Source organism: Mirounga angustirostris, unplaced genomic scaffold (genome assembly GCF_029215605.1).
Source record: "Mirounga angustirostris isolate CCGP_5_RB_7025 unplaced genomic scaffold, mMirAng1.0.hap1 SCAF_12, whole genome shotgun sequence".
NCBI lineage: Eukaryota > Metazoa > Chordata > Mammalia > Carnivora > Phocidae > Mirounga > Mirounga angustirostris.
This window is the reverse complement of record NW_026991720.1, coordinates 7,136,418-7,155,329: the sequence shown is the minus strand read 5'-3', so window position 1 is coordinate 7,155,329 and position 18,912 is coordinate 7,136,418. Positions and strand designations below refer to the sequence as shown.

Genomic DNA, 18,912 nt, shown 5'->3' with positions numbered 1-18,912 from the left:
CATTCTCGGGGAGTCAGGCAGACACACGGCATCGCTGACACCATGGACCTAAATTAGGAACCTGACTTAGTCTATAAAATCAAAGAAATTGTATTATAACCTAAATATGAAATGGTCCTTAAATGTACCCCGTCTTTCACTTATTTTTTTTTTTTTTAAGATTTTATTTATTCATTTGACAGAGACAGAGATAGCGAGAGCAGGAACACAAGAAGCGGGAGTGGGAGGGAGAAGCAGGCTTCCCTCGGAAGAGGGAGCCCGATGTGGGACTCGATCCCAGGACTCTGGGATCATGACCTGAGCCGAAGGCAGACGCTTAACGACTGAGCCACCCAGGCACCCCCGTTTTTCACTTTTAATCACCCAGGGTGGTTGAAGTGCTGAGATATATGTAATTGCTATACCCACCTTAAAGGTTTAAAAAAAAAAAAATCGAAAAGTATGAAATTTAACAATAAAGCAAATTTAAAAAGTAAAAGTTGTTTATAATTCTGGTACTCTCATGTAAATGCTCTATTTCTTCATATAAATTTCCACTCTGTCCACAGACATGTACTCTTTATATGGTTCTGAGACACACACCATTTTTTCTTGTTTCACTTACCACATCAAAGTTTTCCATGTTTCTCATAATTTTATAATTATACTCATAAATGGATGTAATTCAAGGCAATGTATTAATCTGCTAGGGTTGCCATAACAAAGTACCACAGACTGGGTAGGTTAAAGAAATTAACTTTCTCACAGTTCTGGAGGCCAGAAGTCTGAGATCAAGGTGTCAGCAGTGTTGCTTTCCTCTGAGAACTCCTTGGTTTGCAGATGGGCACCTCCTTCCTCTGTCCTCCAAGGTTGTTCCTCAGGCTAGATGTTTTGTGTCCTAATCTCTTGACATTGGACTAGGGCCCACCCATAATGACCTCATTTTACCTAAATTGCCTCTTTAAAGGCCCTATGTCCAAATATAGTTCTGTTCTGACGTACTGGGGGTTAGAACTTCAACATACGAATGTTGGGAGAATACATTTCAGCCCATAGAAGGTAGGGTAGTATGAAATATTTAGGAGCAGTTAAAAAAATGTGGCCATAAATAATGCTGCTTGAATATTTTCATATACATAGTCTTAAAAGTGCTAAGGATAGACCAATACATTAAATTAGATTAAGATTTAAAACATTTTTGTACATCAAAAAACACGATAGCATAGCCAAAATTAGGTCAGAGTGGGAAAAGATATTTCCAACAAGCAAAAGCATCCAGAGAATATAAATAACTTCTAAAAATCAAAAGACTAGCCAGGAGGAAAATGTGCAAAATTATGAACAGTAAATTCACAGAAAGAGGAAAAAAATGAATAGGCAATAAACACACAAAAATGTTCCATCTTGTTAGTCAGGGAAATGCAGTATCTGCTTAAAAAGATGTGCATATCCTATCACCCAGCAAGTCTTACCTTGCTGCTAGTTTTGCACATTTACATGGGAGCCATACTTAAGAATCTCTATAGCAGCATTGTTTTAAGAGCAAAAACAGGTAAGCAATTTAAATGTCTGTCACCCAGAGGATGGGTATCTTGTGGGGTTTTTTTCCCCATACATTGAAAACTAGCAGCAAAAACTAATGAACTGTAGCTAAAAACAGCACACATGAATAGCATCAACACAATGTTGAGTGAAAAGGCATGTTGCAGATTACATACAGTATGGTACCTCTTACAGAAACTTTAGAACATATAAAATAGCACTATGTTTAGGAATATTACATATGTAGGAAAAGCATACAGACATGTAGAGGAATACTCAATGGGATAGCAGTTATCTCTGGGAGGTGGAATGGGGAAGAGGTGGTGAGGAGAGGACTGAAACCAGTACAGATGGTTCCCGATTTGTGATGCTACCACTTATGATTTCTCAGCTTTACAATGGTGTGAAAGCAATGTGCATTTGGTAGAAACTATATTTTGAATTTTGATCTTTTCCTGGGCTGGTGAATGCTGGAGGATCCTCTCTCGTGATGCTGGGCAGCTGCAGTTCCCAATCAGCCATGCGATCACAAGGGGCAAAACCCGATAGGCTTACAACCATCAGCACTCACAGAGCCATTGTTTGTCAATTTCAGTACAATATTCAATACATTACATGAGACAGTCAACACTTTATTATAAAATAGACTTTGTGTTCGGTGTTTTGCCCAACTGTAGGTTAATGTAAGCGCTTTGAACACATTCAAGGTAGGCTGGGTTAAGCTATGATGCTCAGTAGGTTTAGGTGTTTTATTTTACTTTTTTTCAAAAAGATTTTATTTATTTGACAGAGAGAGAGAGAGAGTGTGCATAAGCAGGGGGAGTGGCAGGCAGAGGAAGGAGAGGGAGAAGCAGGCTCCCCACCAAGCTAGGAGCCCGATGTGGGGCTCGATCCCAGGACCCTGGGACCATGACCTGAGCCGAAGGCAGACGCTTAACCGACTGAGTCACCCAGGCGCCCCGGTTTAGGTGTTTTAAATGGTATTTTCAACTTACGATGGGTTTACTGGGACGTAACCCCACTGTAAGTCACAGATCTGTACTACTAATGAATGACTTACTACTCAAGCTGAGCCAATGGCTCACAGGTGAACATTCTTTACACCTTCTGAATCTTTTTTTAAAATTTATTCATTTGACAGAGAGAGATACAGCAAGAGGGAACACAAGCAGGGGGAGTAGGAGAAGGAGAAGCAGGCTTCCCGCTGAGCAGGGAGCCCAATGTGGGGCTCAATCCCAGGACCCTGGGATCATGACCCGAGCCGAAGACAGACACTTAACCAACTGAGCCACCCAGGTGCCCCACACCTTCTGAATATCTTTGATTGCAAGGTACATGTAAATAAATTAATCAAGTCATCACTGAGTTTTGCCATCTCATGGGGAGGGACACAGGCTTGTAAGAAAACAATGTCAAAACAATATTCAATAAAACTATTAACAGAGGAAAGTATGAAGCACTACAGGAGCATCAGAGAAAGGATTAGCTGGCTATCTCCAGAGGCAGAGTTCATTGAACTCCCTTTGTCCTAGCGTTTTGACTATGAAACTGTTTTCAAAAAATTTTACAATATGTATGTATACACACACACACACACACACGCACGATTTGTCATTCTAACTTCAGTTCACAAATACGGTAATATATAACTTCTAATGTTTATTCTACAATTGCACTGTGATTTCCTCTTTAACCTATGAGTTCCTTAGGAGTGTATTTTTAAAGTTTCTAAGCCTAGGAAATTTTGTTTTTAGTTTAAAGTTTTCTTTCTTATTCCTAAGTTAACAGTTCATGGTAGGAGAAATTTGATCACGATGAAATGGACTTTTAAAAATATGCTGAGACTTCATTGTACCTATTACATTGTTAATTTTTGTAAGTCCTCTGTGTTTAAAACCAATGTTATTTCCTATACAAGGCTTTCTATTGGGCAAAACTAGTAAATTTTTTGCTGTTCACATCAGATTATTAATGGTTACTAAGTTTATTGTCTGCTTGATGCACACATTTATGAAAGGTATGCTATCAAACTAAAATTATGGTATGTTTATTTTGGTCATTTTGTAACTTTTGCTTTTTTTTAATATTTTATTTATTTGAAAGTGAGCGAAAGTGAGAGAGCTCACAGAGGGAGAGGGAGAAGCAGATTCACCTCTGAGCAGAGGTGGGGCTTGACCCCAGGATCCTGGGATCATGACCTGAGCTGAAGGCGGACACCTAACCAACTAAGCCACCCAGGTGCCCCATAACTTTTGCTTTTCATATTACAAATCCACATTGTTAGGTTCGTGTGGTTTTTTTTTTCCTTTTCTTTTTAAACAAGTTCATGATTCTTAAATCTTAGTGGACTTTTATGGACTTTGCCATGAACTCTAACTCATTCTCATTGTAGTTTCACTACTTCATTCAGTAAATCTTTTTCCATCATTTTATTTTCATTCTTTACTGTTTGTAGTCATCTCTACCGTAAACTTTATATAGTAAGTATGAAGTTTTAAAATATCTGACAGTCTTCTATGTAATTAACTAGTTATTTTAATCACCCTGGATATTATTTTTATTCCTTTTTTCTTCAGCTGTTTTAGAAACTATATATTAACGAATTAGTGATTGATCTTGATTTATTTTAACAGCTTCATTGAGGTACAATTGACATATCATAAACTGTATATATTTAAAACTTATAATTTGTTAAGTTTTGACATGTATAAGTTCACAAAACCATCCTCAAAATCAAGATAATAAACATACCTACAATCCCCCCACATTCTCCATGCCCTTCATGTTTTTCTCCTTATTCTTTTTAAAGATTTATTTATTTGAGAGAGAGAGAGAGAGAGAGCATGAGCAGGGGGAAGGAGCAGACTCCCCGCTGAGCAGGGAGCCTGACATGGGGCTCGATCCCAGGATCTTGAGATCATGACTTAAGCCGAAGGCAGATGTTTGACTGAGCCATCCAGGTGCCCCGATTTTTCTCCTTATTCTTGAAGCTAGTTTCACCATCATTGCTAGGTGTGGACTAATTTTTACCATCTTCCTATGTAATGGAAGTGCACTTTTCAATGGAGAACTTTGGAAACCTCTCAGCCATTTTCAGGTATTGCTACTCATACACTCCCTTTATTTTATTTTTTTAAAGATTTTATTTATTTATTTGAGAGAGAGAGAGTGAGAGCATGAGAGGGGAGAGGGTCAGAGGGAGAAGCAGACTCCCCACTGAGCAGGGAGCCCGATGTGGGACTCAATCCTGGGACTCCAGGATCACAACCTGAGCTGAAGGCAGTCGCTTAACCAACTGAGCCACCCAGGCACCCTCAGACACTCCCTTTATTATTTTTTTCCTTCTGGAACCGTTAGTTATATATTAGAAGCTCTCAATCAATTCTCTATGTATCCTCACTGCTTTCGTACTTTTATTATTCATATTTATCTCTCTACTTCATTCTGGGTAGATTCCTAAAGCTTATTCTATTCAGGATGTTAGTTCAGTCAGTAACTTTATTTTCTCATTTCCAAGGTTCTTTTTCATATCCACTTGTTTGTATATCTCTTCATTTTTTATTTCCTAGTATTTTTAAATGTTAGAATTCATTTATATTTTGGTGAATGAAATGTACTGATTTTAAGATATCTTCCAGATGTCTCTATTATTATTATTATTATTTTAAGATTTTATTTATTTATTTGAGAGAGAGAGACTGAGAGAGAGAGAGCATGACAGGGGGGAGGGTCGGGAGGGTCGGGAAGGTCAGAGGGAGAAGCAGACTCCCTGCCGAGCAGGGAGCCCGATGTGGGACTCGATCCAGGCACTCCAGGATCATGACCTGAGCCGAAGGCAGTCGCCTAACCAACTAAGCCATCCAGGCGCCCCTGTCTCTATTAAATTCATATGGAGTGGGCGCCTGGGTGGCTCAGTCTTTAAGCGTCTGCCTTCGGCTCACGTCATGATCCCAGGGTCCTGGGATCGAGCCCGCATCAGGCTCCCTCCTCGGGGGGGATGCCTGCTTCTCCCTCTCCCACTCCCCCTGCTTGTGTTCCTGCTCTCACTGTGTCTCTCTGTCAAATAAATAAAAATCTTTAAATTTATATGGAATGAATTCATCTTCTGATTTTGTTTTGTTGGCTCACTTAAACTTAGATCTCGATGGGTTTTGGAATTACAGTCTACAGGATCATTTAGAAGGGGGCGGGTAGAGTTTCTGTGTATATGTGAGAACATGTGCACATCCAACTATTCCTGTCTAGCTGTTTCGCAGTTGTGTCTACCTGATTCCCTAGAACCCTCAAGTCCATAATCAAGTCCTATGTAGTTCAGTGCTCCTTCACCCCTAGCCCGCCCTGTGTTAGTGGGTATATCACAGATCCAAGTATTAAGCCACAGAACAGCTTGATCTGGATGGAGAAAATGCAAAAGCAAGATCAAATCCCTGTCCTGGCAGGGGTTCAGTCTATGAGGGAAGCAAGCAGGTTACAGCTGAATGCAAAGAGTGCTATCAGAGAAAGGTATTTAGAGGATGTGCTGACATTGTGCACATACCTCAAATGTTCCCGGTGTTGAGACTGAATGGTGGAACAAGGAGTTAGGAAGATAAGGGAGCAGTCATGAGAATATGATGCACTTGGGAAAGATAAGAGTCATTTGGTAAGAGTCAGGTTCATATGGTGAATAAGTAACAAGCTTAAGCTGAAAAGGCAGGTCTGGGTCAGCTCGGAGGTTTTTTCCTAACGTCATGTTAGAGTTTCCATTTATAATAAAATCGGAGACTTCTAAAAATATTTTTTGAGAATGACAGAGTTGCATTTTAGGAAGACCAATCTGTTACAAGGGTGATGAATGCACTGCAGGAAAAAACCATTAATAAAAACACTAAAATTTTTTAGAAGTTGGCTTAAGTTAGTGGTGATGGTAGAGATAAAGAAGGGCGTTTGGGAGGAATTTAGGAGACAGGTTGGGTGTAGGAAAACCCAGGATCGTTATCAGATTTACAGCTTTGGGGATTAATTAGTATAACTAGTTAGTATAACTAACTTGTCCTGAGGTACGCTGCTGAAGAGGCCAGCCAAGGTTGACATCCAGCCCACACGCACCCCGGCACAGGTTAGGGAAAGTGTCTTTTTCTTTGCACAAAGGCACACTGACTCACCGAGAGGCTTGCACCTACCAGAGGTGGCACTTATCCTTTTTGTATAAACACTGATTTGTAGGGTGCCCTTGGATCCAGCTGATTCAGGTAATCCACGAGCACCATGTACTACAAAAATGGAAAATTTACATAGACCCCAAGGATTCCCTAAGGAACTAAATCTATACGTTTTTGTAGGAATGATGTTAAAAGATTGACAGTCCAAGAGACAGATAAGGTTTGCTAGAACAGGCTGGAAAATCACCTTATAATGATAGATTAAGCCACAGAACAAAAAATGCAGTGATGTCTTGGACTGGCAGTATTTTTTCCTTTGGTATTTACCTAAGAGACCCCAATATTAAGGCAAGTATGTTTCTTGGAGAATTGACATACACTATTGAAATGCAGAGAGGTTAGATACAAGTCATTGCTTGTTACTCACAATGGTGGGCTTTTAGATGATTTAAATTAATCCAGAGGGAAATGACACTTATGTGCGCCATTGTTAACAAAGGAGATGGTAGATGACATTTATTTTTGGCAATAGAGAGAAATCCTCCTGAGACGCGGATGCTCTCTCACCACGTGAGAGAAAATGAAAATTCACTATGAGAAAACTGAAAATCTCAATACAAATTTAAATAAGGAGGCCTGGTAATAGGGAGCAGAAAGAAAATGTTCCTTCCATGACTGGCAGGCCTTGCCCATGGGGACTACAGAGGGGAGATGCCTCTTTTTTTATGTCTGGATTATTTGGAATCTTCGTGAAGGAGCCGTCATGCCGCCCTGCCTGCTCTGCAGCTGGCCAGTGTATCTGAGGTCAGCGTTTTGTGAATTCCTTATCCAGCTTATGCCATGGATCCAAGAGCTGCTAGCTCCGCCTAAAAGCTGTCGCCACTTCCTTTCTGCGCGGCTTGACCTAGACACTGAAGGGCTTTTCCCTGGCATGTACCGCAACATGGGTGTTGAGTGCCCCCATGTACGTAAAGCTCCTTCCACACTCATCACAAGAAAAAGGCCTCTCCCCTCTGTGATGGTGCAGATGGGTCTTCAAACTTCTCTTCTGGAGGAACCCCTTGCCACATTCAGAGCACCTGAAGGGCTTCTCTCCACTATGCGTATGCAAGTGGACCTTCAAACTTCCCCTTATGCAGTAGCTCTTGTCACACTCGGGACACTGGAAGGGCTTCTCACCACTGTGGACTCGAACGTGTTCAGTGAGCCTGTACTGCTGAGTGAAACTTTTGCCACATTTAACACAGGAGAATGGCTTTTTGTCACTGTGCTGGAGCAGGTGGCTCTTCAAATTTCCTTTGAGACGGAAACTTTTATTGCACTCGGGACACTGGAAGGGTTTCTCTCCACTGTGGATTCTCTTATGTTCAGTGAGCTGAGACTGCTGAGTATAGGTCTTACCACACTCGCCACATGCAAAGGGCTTCTCGCCCCTGTGTATCCGCTGGTGGAATTTCATGGAGGCCTTCCAGAAAAAGCTCTTGTCACACTCAGGACACTGGAAAGGCTCCTCCCCACTGTGAAGTCTCATGTGCTCAGTGAGGTGCGAGTGTCGGCTGAAGCTCCGGCTGCACTCAGAACAGGAGAATGGCTTTTCTTTGGTGTGGACCTTGAGGTGCTCCGTGAGCCTCGACTGCCGAGGAAAGGTCTTTTTGCACTCGTCACAGGAGAATTCCTTTTGCCTGTTGTGGACTCTGCTATGGCGAGTGAGCTTAGAGGGCCGGGTGAACCTCTTGCCACACTCCCCACAGGAGAATGGCTTCTCCTCACTATGTAAACGCTGGTGGGCCTTCATGGCATTCTTCCAAGAGAAGCTCCTGTCACACTCTGGACACTGGAAGGGTTTCTTCCCACTGTGCTGAAACAGATGGGCTTTTAGGCTCCTCTTTAGGCGGAAACTTTTCTTACACTCGGGACACTGGAAGGGCTTCTCTCCCGTATGAACTCTGATATGTTCAGTGAGTTTCGTCTTGTGTGTGAATTTCCTACCACATTCGTCACAAGAAAACGGCTTCTCTCCACTGTGTATCCTCTGGTGGGCCTTCACGGCAGCCTTCCGGGAGAAGCTTCTGCCACATTCTGGACAATGGAAGGGCTTCTTCTCATTGTGTTGGCAAAGATGGGCCTTCAAACTCCTCTGCTGGCGGAAGCTTCTGTTGCACTCTGGACATTGGAAAGGCTTCTCCCCAGTGTGCACCCTGAGGTGCTCAGTGAGCTTGCATTGCTCGGTGAAACCCTTGCCACACTGCTCACAGGAAAATGGTTTCTCCCTTTTGTGCAAACACAGATGCTTCTTCAATGTGGCTTTACACTGGAAGGTCTTGTCACATTCAGGGCACGGAAAGGGCCGCTGCCCCGTGTGAACAACCTGGTGGTGAGTGATCAGGCTGCATTTGAGATAGTAGCTCTTCTCACACTTGCCACACTGGAAACGCTTCTTCTTACACAGGATCATCCGGTTCCACCTGAGTTCAGGGTTCCCTCTGGATTTGTTTTTGTGCTTTGAATATTTACAGGGCTGGCTCTTAGCGTGGTTTCTTTTGTGCTTTACCAAGTCCCTTTTTAGCTGAAAGACCTTCCCACAGACAAAGCAGGAATAAAATCTTGGTCCTGGTGGAATTTCCAAGTGACCTGGAGTATCTACCAGCTTATGCCATGGATTGCTCTTATCCTGATTAGATGCTCTAAGGTCGAGGTTTTTATGTACAATCCCTATTTCTTGGAGACTTGGATGCTGTAAGGCGGCTCTTTGATCTGATAAGATCTTTCTTTCCTCCCCTGGTAAGGTAGCACATGAACCCTGCTTTAGGAGACCATTTAAATGGCCTTCCTCCTCTTTTGCCCTGAGAGTTCCTTGGTCACCTGGAGAGAAAAAAAGAAGACCCACCCTTACCAGTAATGTGTCTGTGCTATGGTGGGGTCAAGAATTGTGTTCACATCTCTAACAGCACAGGAAAAGGAATCTGATTGATTTTGATGACTCTGTGCATCTGCCTGCCACAGGTAAATTATATTTAACTTTGATATGTAAATCCTTCTGTTATGTGTTAAGAAATGGCTTAGTGTGGGGAAAAAAAATTGCAGGCAAATATATCTTGTGAACTTATGGATGACCCTCAGAGGGTAAGCAGAAGTTGAAAGAAAATAAAGATGAGTTAGTCTGAGAATATGACCATTCTATTTCCTTAAATCTGTTAAATAAGGCTTTGGGTCATATTCTTGCCCCTTCTACCACAGATTTCAGGAAAAGCTTTCTGGAAGAAATGCTAATAGGTATCTTTCTTAGGAATGTCAAATGGCAATTGACTAAATTCACAAAGAACACTATGGAGATAATTCCCTTTTCCAAGAACTCTGCATTATAAGAAAGGTATTAATATAAGCACAGTCAGTGCTGTTCCCAAAGTAAAAGCCACGAGGACAGGAAACGGGGAGCTGAGTTAGCACCTTATTCTCACCCACAAAAACTGGAGAGAACAATTTCAGATGCTCACTGGAGCCTCTATATCTCAGAACTGCTTTTTCTCCCACCTGTTGAACTGGGTCCTGGGGTTCTCCTTTTTTAAGTCTCTTAACACAGGAGGAAAATTCACCTGTCAGGAAGGGTGGGCCTGTCCCCAGAGAAGGACTCTGATTATGCTCTGTGGTCATCTTAACAACAACACAGGTTATGTTTCCAACCGGGTGATGTCATTTAGTAAGTTAGCGCTCCACAGCTGATGTCTAGATCATACTTACCTGTCTCCTTGAATCCTATTTCTTATCACTTACTATTTATGCCAGGCAGAGAAGCAGTTGTGATTACTGGGTGAATGCCACCTGGCACGAAGGGAACATTACTTTCTAGGGATAGCCACTAAAGTTGTCCATTCGTTGTTATTCAGAAACCTTTCCAGGTCCTCCCTTTCTATAGGATGAAGTCAAACTTCCACCTTGGCATTCCTAGCCTCAGATAAACTGGCATTAATTTATGTTTCCCCTTCTCCATCTCCCATATCATCCCAAGAATAACATTAAGCTATACATTTTCTAAATACAATAGGCTTGTTCCCACCTCTGAGCCTCAGCTCATGTGTGACCCCTGCTGATCTCTGTCTAACCAAATCTGCCCATTCTTTGCTATTTAAATCCTAATTCCTTAGAAGTCCTCCCGGGAAACTGCTATCTCTACTCCACTCATTCTCTAAATCCCTATAGCACTACTACCACTGCCACTTACTATTTTATTAAATTGTATACAGTCCCATTTTATATATGACTAGTCCAACAGTTCAATATAATCGACTAACTTAACTGCCATGTCAGGTCAGTAAGACAATAAACTCCTATAGGAGAATATACATATAGATATATAGATCTCTCCATCCCATCCCCAGCCTAAGTAATAACTGACAGTCCTATGAACATGGTAGGGACTCAATACTCATTAGATTAATGAAATAAGAGACGGTGGCAATGAAATAAAGTCCTTGGGAATTCTTTTATTCTTTTGATGGACCTAACCATACATCCCTGGGTTCAAATCCCCTCCTCTTCAGGAGAATCCTTTGACTTCCAGGGACTTAGAAGATCTCCATTTAATAAAACATTAGCATAGTCTAAAAAATGACCTATTCCTTTAAGTATTTAAAGTGTTATAAAGTGTTTCCAATGCTTTTCTTATGATAAAAGGAATTCAAAAAGGAATCCTTCAAAAGGAACTTAAAAAAAAAGCCCAAGTTCTAAAAATCTGTATAATAAAAAATAATACGTTATACCAAATTGGACAGTTTTCCATTTCTCTCTATTCAAATGGACACAATGGTGTGATGGAGAAGGTGGTTGTTCCTCAGGACTTGACAAGAGGATCCTTTACTTGCTCTTTTACAAATACTTCTTTCTAGGGTCATAATTTTTTTTTTTTTAATAAAACATAAACAACTTCCCTCTTTATAAAAAGTAATACATTCTTATGTTTGTTTCCCACTTGAATAAAAAAACCTAACATTCTCCAACAAAACAATGTTTCTTATTCGCTATGTCCAGCTGCCTATCCAGAAAGATTCAGGAAAATGAAATGAGTCCTGACCCTAAATCCATCATACTCACCAAAATACGCCAACTTTCCAGTCTTCTGCAAGTCCCACTGCTCATCAGTAGAAGGGCTAAGTGTCATGTTTTTCTCCAAGGGTCCCTGGTCTCTGATTAACAGCATTCTCCCTTGTTCTATCCAGGAGATCAAATCTGGCTTGGAAAAAACGCCACCTGCAAAGAGAGACCACATAGACTCAGTCTGGATTTACCTGAGTACTTCACTAAACGTGATTTTCACAGTTAACTTTGATTCCTGAAGATACATCATCAAAGTTAGGTCAAAAAAATTGAAACCCTTGAAATTACATGAATGACAATAAAATATAACCTAACCAAAACTCTTTAGCTTAAACGTCCTCTGCAATATTTCACAAAATTAAAGGAAACAGAGAAGTTAAGGGCGATGATTTTTTTTTTTTTAAGATTTTATTTATTTGTTAACAGAGAGAGAGACAGCAAGAGAGGGAACACAAGCAGGGGGAGCGGGAGAGGGAGAAGCAGGCTTCCCGCCGAGCAGGGAGCCGGATGTGGGACTCGATCCCAGGACCCTGGGATCATGACCTGAGCTGAAGGCAGACACTTAACGACTGAGCCACCCAGGCGCCGAAGGGTGATGATTTTTAACAACAGATCTGGGCAGAAAGCATTAACAAACGATCATTATGAGAACAATAAAAAGCAAAATCACAGGGGGTCAAGAAGGGAGCCCCCGATCACTAAACACCTCTGACTAGACATCCAAGGAAATTAACTACTGAGGTACAGTGAAGGAACCAGGAAGTTCTTCAATGACAACGATTATGAAGGGGGAGAGAGTAATGTGTCTAATGACATAAGCATGAAGGGAAGGAGGGTGGTTGTAAGGCAATGGGGTGATTTTAGAAGATGCAACGGATACTATGTAGTAGCGTTAAAAATGTAGATTCCTGGGCCTGAGGCTGGACCTGCTGAATCCTAATCTCTGGGGCTGGTATCTGGATGTCCTGTAAAGAAAATCATTTGTAGCATGCCTGGGTGGCTCAGTCTGTTAAACATCTGCCTTCAGCTCAGGTCATGATCCCAGGGTCCAGGATCGAGTCCTGCATCGGGCTCCCCACTCAGTGGGGAGTCTGCTTCTCCCTCTCCCTCTGCCCCTCCCCTCTGCTTGTGCTCTCTCTCTCTCAAAAAATAAATAAATAAAATCTTAAAAAAAAAGAAAAGTATTTGTAAATAATGCCCTTTGGGTTTTAAAATGTGGGAAAATCAGACTGGATTTTCCAAGCCCACGGACACTAGTTATTGTAACTCCAAACTCAACACTGGATTAGCACATGGCTCTAGTTTCTTGTAACTTACTGGCCTCAGACTACTTAGCCTGAACTCCAAAAGTTGAGGTGTCCCGGTGCTCTGTCCTATCTACATTTCTCCCTAGATGATCCCATGTAGCCCTCAGGTTTAAAACACCAGATTTGGGGTGCCTGGGTGGCTCAGTCGTTAAGCGTCTGCCTTCGGCTCAGGTCATGATCCCAGGGTCCTGGGATCGAGTCCCACATCGGGCTCTCTGCTCAGCAGGAAGCCTGCTTCTCCCTCTCCCACTCCCCCTGCTTGTGTTCCTGCTCTCGCTATCTCTCTCTCTGTCAAATAAATAAATAAAATCTTTTAAAAAAATAAATAAATAAAAATAAAAAATAAAACACCAGATTTGTGAATCCAGTCCTGATCTTCACTTGAAATTCTGGTCTCGCATACCCAATTATATGTATTTCCATATAAATATCTAATAGGCATCTCAAATTTAAGGCTCTCTCCCCAAGCTTCGTCCTGTCAGTGAATAAAGCCATTGCCTTCAACATACTTGAGCCAAAAATCTAGTTGATTTTTCTTTCACCCTGAGGCTCCATATCCAATCCACCAGCAAACTCTCAAATGCTACCTCCAAAAGATATCTAGAGCCCATCTACTTCTCTTTGCATTACTAACTACCTGGTTCAGCTGCCATAAAGCCTCACCTGCCCTGCTGAGATTCTTTTTTTTTTTTAAGATTTTATTTATTTGACAGAGAGAGACACAGCGAGAGAGGGAATACAAGCAGGGGGAGTGGGAGAGGGAGAAGCAGACTTCCCACTGAGCAGAAAGCCCAACGCGGGACTCCATCCCAGGACCCTGGGATCATGACCCGAGACGAAGGCAGACGCGCAACAACTGAGCCACCCAGGCGCCTCCCTGCTGAGATTCTTGGCTGGTGTCCTTCTTTTCATTGCTGTGCACTGCCATTCATTCTCCACATAGCAATTCAAGTAACTTTTTTTTTTTTAAAGATTTTATCTATTTGACAGTGAGAAACACAGCGAAAGAGGGAACACAAGCAGGGGGAGTGGGAGAGGGAGAAGCAGGTTTCCCGCCGAGCAGGGGGCCCGATGTGGGGCTCTATCCCAGGACGCTGGGATCATGACCCGAGCTGAAGGCAGACGCTTAACGACTGAGCCACCCAGGCGCCCCCAAGTAATTAATTGTTAAAACAAATTTTGACATGTTACTCCTGTGTAAATCCTCTCATCATCTTATCTTCCTTTCGTCTAGAATAAAATCCTAGAGGCCCTTTTCTCATTTGTTATACCACCGTCCCCTTCTCCTAGCCTTCTACACATGTGCTCCAGCAGCCTCCCCGTGGCTCCCACCACACACTGAGCACATACATTCCAACCCCTGAACTTCTGCACTAGTCCTTCCTCTGCTTAGAATTCTCTTCCGAGGGGCGCCTGGGTGGCTCAGTTGGTTGAGCGACTGCCTTCGGCTCAGGTCATGATCCTGGAGTCCCGGGATCGAGTCCCGCATCGGGCTCCCTGCTCGGCAGGGAGTCTGCTTCTCCCTCTGACCCTCCCCCCTCTCATGTGCTTTCTCTCATTCTCTCTCTCAAATAAATAAATAAAATCTTAAAAAAAAAAAAAAAAAGAATTCTCTTCCGATTTCACACAATAGACTCATCTTGTCCTTCATATCTCAGATGGAAGAGGTTTATAAACCCCAAAGGAGAGATGCCACAGGTTATACTGAGATCAGCTATTAAAATGAAAACAGTAGAAATGGTTTTAATGATACAAGAATGAATTCAAGCAAGTTGGATAAACAGCAAGGTATAATCTCCACAAATTTCTCTTCAAATCTGCTCCCTGAGTATTTCTCTGGGGATACCTAAATGTCCTATCCCCACTGCTCTTGCTCCCTCTACCAGGGAACAATTTTCCCAGGTCTTATGAGGATAGAAAATTCATCCTATTTAGGCAACATAAGCAGGCATCAGAGTATCAGTTAAAAAAATAAAAGAGTAAAGAATGAATTTGCCTCTACTTGCTGGTGAAGTGGCAGATGATAGTAATACTAATAAAAAGGAAGAAATTCCAGATATTGTAGAAGGAATGGAACTACATTCTTTAGTTACAGCACAGGATGTTTTGATGAGCAGCCCTGAAAATATACCATCACAAAATGACATCTTACAGGAAGAGAAGACTAAAATTTCTCAGTCAGTATTTGATATTAAAAGTCTCACTACTGAATGCCATCTTCTTGATTCACCAGGCCTAAACTGCACTAATACATTTACTCAGGTGGAGAGGAGACATCAAGATCATGACAGACACATTTCCTTTGGTGGTAACTTGATTACCTTTTCAACTCTAAGGCCCCTCCATGATGAACAACCAGAAGAATTTTGAATTTAAAAATAAATCCACATATTTTTCTTCATATTATCAATGTGATATATTGTTAGCATATTGAAAATTGAAGAGTATGTATTTGTGTTCACTTCTAGTTAATTTATATAGTATCATAAAATGTTTTAATATTCAGTGTTCATCGAAGTGTGTTTTAGATATGATAGTGTTTCTCGAGGGAAGTGGGGATATTTTGTACATTAACTATGCAGAATAAAAAGTGTACTTTACCTCACCTCTCTTGTTTAAAATGTATAAACTTAAAGCTAAGTGTACTTAGAGCTTATGAACATTCTTCAGTTTAATCAAAATATAGTATTAAACTTTGACAGAAAAAAAAAAGAGTACACTTAAAAAAGAGAGAGAGAGAGACGAATTGATTATTTAGTAATTTTAACTGTAGGAGAAACAAGGGAGGGTTTGTGTGAAAGAGACTGCAGAATTGATAAGACTGAGGGGTGCAGAGACCACTAGATAAAAAGGGACAAGTTAAATATTCCCAGGCCACAATAGGAAGTTAAGGACAGATTCTGAGTGTAAATTAAGCATAGAATTATATTCAGCCAGCCAATAGCTAATACAGAGCAGAAATCCTATTGGTATTAGGCAGGTTCCCCCCAAATGATTCCCTTGAAGCCCAGCTTACCCAGGGAATCAAGAGTCTCATAATTGCTCTTCATCACTTGCTGATACATTTCCTTCTGCCACTTCTCCAGGATCTCCCACTCTTGCTCCGAAAAATACAAGGCCACATCATCAAATGTCATCCTTACCTGGAATCACAAACCGTACATACATACATTTTCACTTTCAAGCTACTGTCTTCCAACGTCCATGTCTTTAAGAGACAAGAAGAAACTATACTAAAGTCTCCTTCTCTCTGGATGGTGCCATGAACAATGTAATAAAGGGGTCACAGAAGTCTGTTGGACCCACATAGTGAATGAATGACTAGCAGACCTTTGAGCACATGTACCATCTAGAGAGGGATCCTTCACTTAGCAGCAAGCAGTTATTGCTATGCAAGACTTTTTTTTTTTTTTTTTAAGATTTATTTATTTATTTGAGAGAGCGAGAATGAGAGAGAGTACATGAGAGCGGGGAGGGTCAGAGGGAGAAGCAGGCTTCCCGCCGAGCAGGGAGCCCGATGCGGGACTCGATCCCGGGACTCCAGGATCATGACCTGAGCCGAAGGCAGTTGCTAACCAACTGAGCCACCCAGGCGCCCTTAGAAGCAGGCAGATGGAGAGGGAGAAGCAGGCTCCCCACAGAGCAGGGAGCCCGATGCGGGACTCGATCCCAGGACCCCGGGATCATGACCTGAGCCGAAGGCAGTCGCCCAACCAACTGAGCCACCCAGGCGCCCCGCTATGCAAGACTTTTAAAAAAACTTTTTATTTTGGAATAATTACAGACTCATACGAAGTTGCAAAGATAGTACAGTCCAGAAAGGTTCCCTGTATCCTGTACCGGTTTCAGGAGGGGGTGAGAAGCAGAAGGGAAAATGCATTACTTTGGTAGGATTATTAGATATGAAATTTCAGGAAGGGTAGAAGGAAAACTTGCATAGGTAAGCAGATTACACTCAACTGAATTTAACAGTTTCCTGGATTAAGCTCAGGATATGCGTTTCAAACTCTAAAACCAGTGTTCACATTTTCCATGAACAACCCCAACTGGTTTCACATTTTCTCTCATTTCCTAGAGGCAGCGGTCTCCGGGTCCTCTCAGGCCCACTCTCCCTTCCCCTGACTTTTTTCATCCGTTTATCCAGTTGACGTTCGCTGAGGCCACATTCACCAGCAGAGCACAGAACGAGAGCCCAAGGGAAACCACGACGTTCAAAGAGCCCCGACACAGGGCGGGAAAAAGCGGGTGACCTGAGGGGACGACCGGTAGAGACCCTGGATTTCTCCACTTGGCCCCCTTCTTCCGGCTCAGCTGCAGAACAACTGGAGCACCCACACGGCGCCTTCACCGGCCAGGGGCTCGGAGCTCAGTCATGGGTCACCGACAGCCCCCCGCCGCCTCACTCCCCGACTCGGGACCCCACTCCAGACCGCGGCAGGGACGAATTTCTACACAGCCCGCATCCTCCACGGTCCCTCTTACCGAAGCCGGCTCGGCCATGGCCCTTCGCGCTCCCGCCCGGCCCCTGCCCAGGGCCCGGCCCCAGCCCCAGAGACCCCGAGCGCCCGGCCGACCCCGCGGAACCTCCCTCGGCGCGCGGCCTCCCACCCCGCCCACCCCGCAGGCCCAGCCCCCACGCGGTGCACGCTGGGACTCGAGCCTGCCCCCGCCCCACAGCGCCCCCTGCGGCCCGGAGGAGCCGGCGACGCCCGCGGCTGACGCTTTTGCAGGGCTCGCCGCGCTGGCCGCAGTGTGGTCGGTGGCGGGTCCGGTCACTCTGCCGGAGTCTCCAAACGAGAAAGACCAAGACCCAGACGCGCTGGAAGGCGCTGGAGAGGGAGACGGAGAGGTGGACGTGCAGACTGAGCTGCAAGTAGGGAGGAGACTCGCTCTTCACTGAGCCCTGGACGGAGAGGGGGTGCGGGATTGGTTCCTCCCGAAGCGGACCCCAGGCGAGGGTAGGATCATCTGTGAGGCCATCCCGGGAACGGAGCGAGGGCCAAGGGGGTCAAGGAGCAGGTCCCCGCCGTGGCAATGGGGAGTCTGTGGTGCCGGGCACTCTGAGAGTGTGCAGACCCGCTCAGAATCCTCCCACCACGGGCCAGGGGCCAGGAGGCTGGGAATTCATCCACCACCAAATCCTGCCCTTCTTCAGTGAGGTCACTTCTGGTCTACCTTGGACACAGGCCGAGCTGATATTTAACTGTAGGTTTTTGTAGATACATCGTCTCAGGTTGAGGATGATGTATCGTCCTAGTTTGCTGAGAGTGTGTGTTATGAGTGAGTGCTTTGTTTTGTCCAATGCTTTTTCTGCACGGATTTCTATTATTGTGTAGTTTTTCTCCCTGGATTTCTATTATTGTGTAGTTTTTCTCCCTTAAGCAATTGATATGGTTGATTAGATGGATTGATTTCTGAACATTGAACCAGCCTTGCATTCCTGCCATAAACCTCACAGTAATAAACTGTGGAGGGTCTGAAATGCCACTCCTCTAACAAGCTAACAGATCCACCTGCCATAGTTTCATTCATGTTGGCAAAACACAAGGCTCATGAGCTTTATGTTCACATCGTTTGCTTGCCCCCAAGTCCCATGGGAATGATATGGGGTGACCCAGATGCATGTTGCACCTATGATGGGTTTGTGTCACAGATGAGGAACCCAAACCTTGGAATTCCCACTCTACAATAGAGATGCCAGCAATTTGCTCTACTACTCTGATAATCCCTCTTTTGTTTTGTATTTAGGTCATTTACACTAAATGTTGATATATTTGGATTTACATCTATCATTTTATTATTAGTCTTCTGCTTTTCCTATTTTTCAGTTCTCTGTTTCCTCTTTTGTGTTA

The 18,912-nt window shown here is 43.3% G+C and overlaps 1 protein-coding gene across 1 annotated transcript; it reads right to left on the bottom strand.

Annotated features, from left to right (window-relative positions):
* Positions 1-140: 140 nt before the first annotated feature.
* Positions 141-17,674, bottom strand: ZNF425 (zinc finger protein 425). The gene is made up of 4 exons (XM_045864103.3): positions 17,543-17,674; positions 16,077-16,203; positions 11,751-11,906; positions 141-9,524 (listed from the first exon to the last, which is right to left on the bottom strand). Exons 1-4 carry the CDS (start codon positions 17,558-17,560, stop codon positions 7,567-7,569), a joined length of 2,259 nt encoding a protein of 752 aa, XP_045720059.1. The 5' UTR covers positions 17,561-17,674; the 3' UTR covers positions 141-7,566.
* Positions 17,675-18,912: the final 1,238 nt, after the last annotated feature.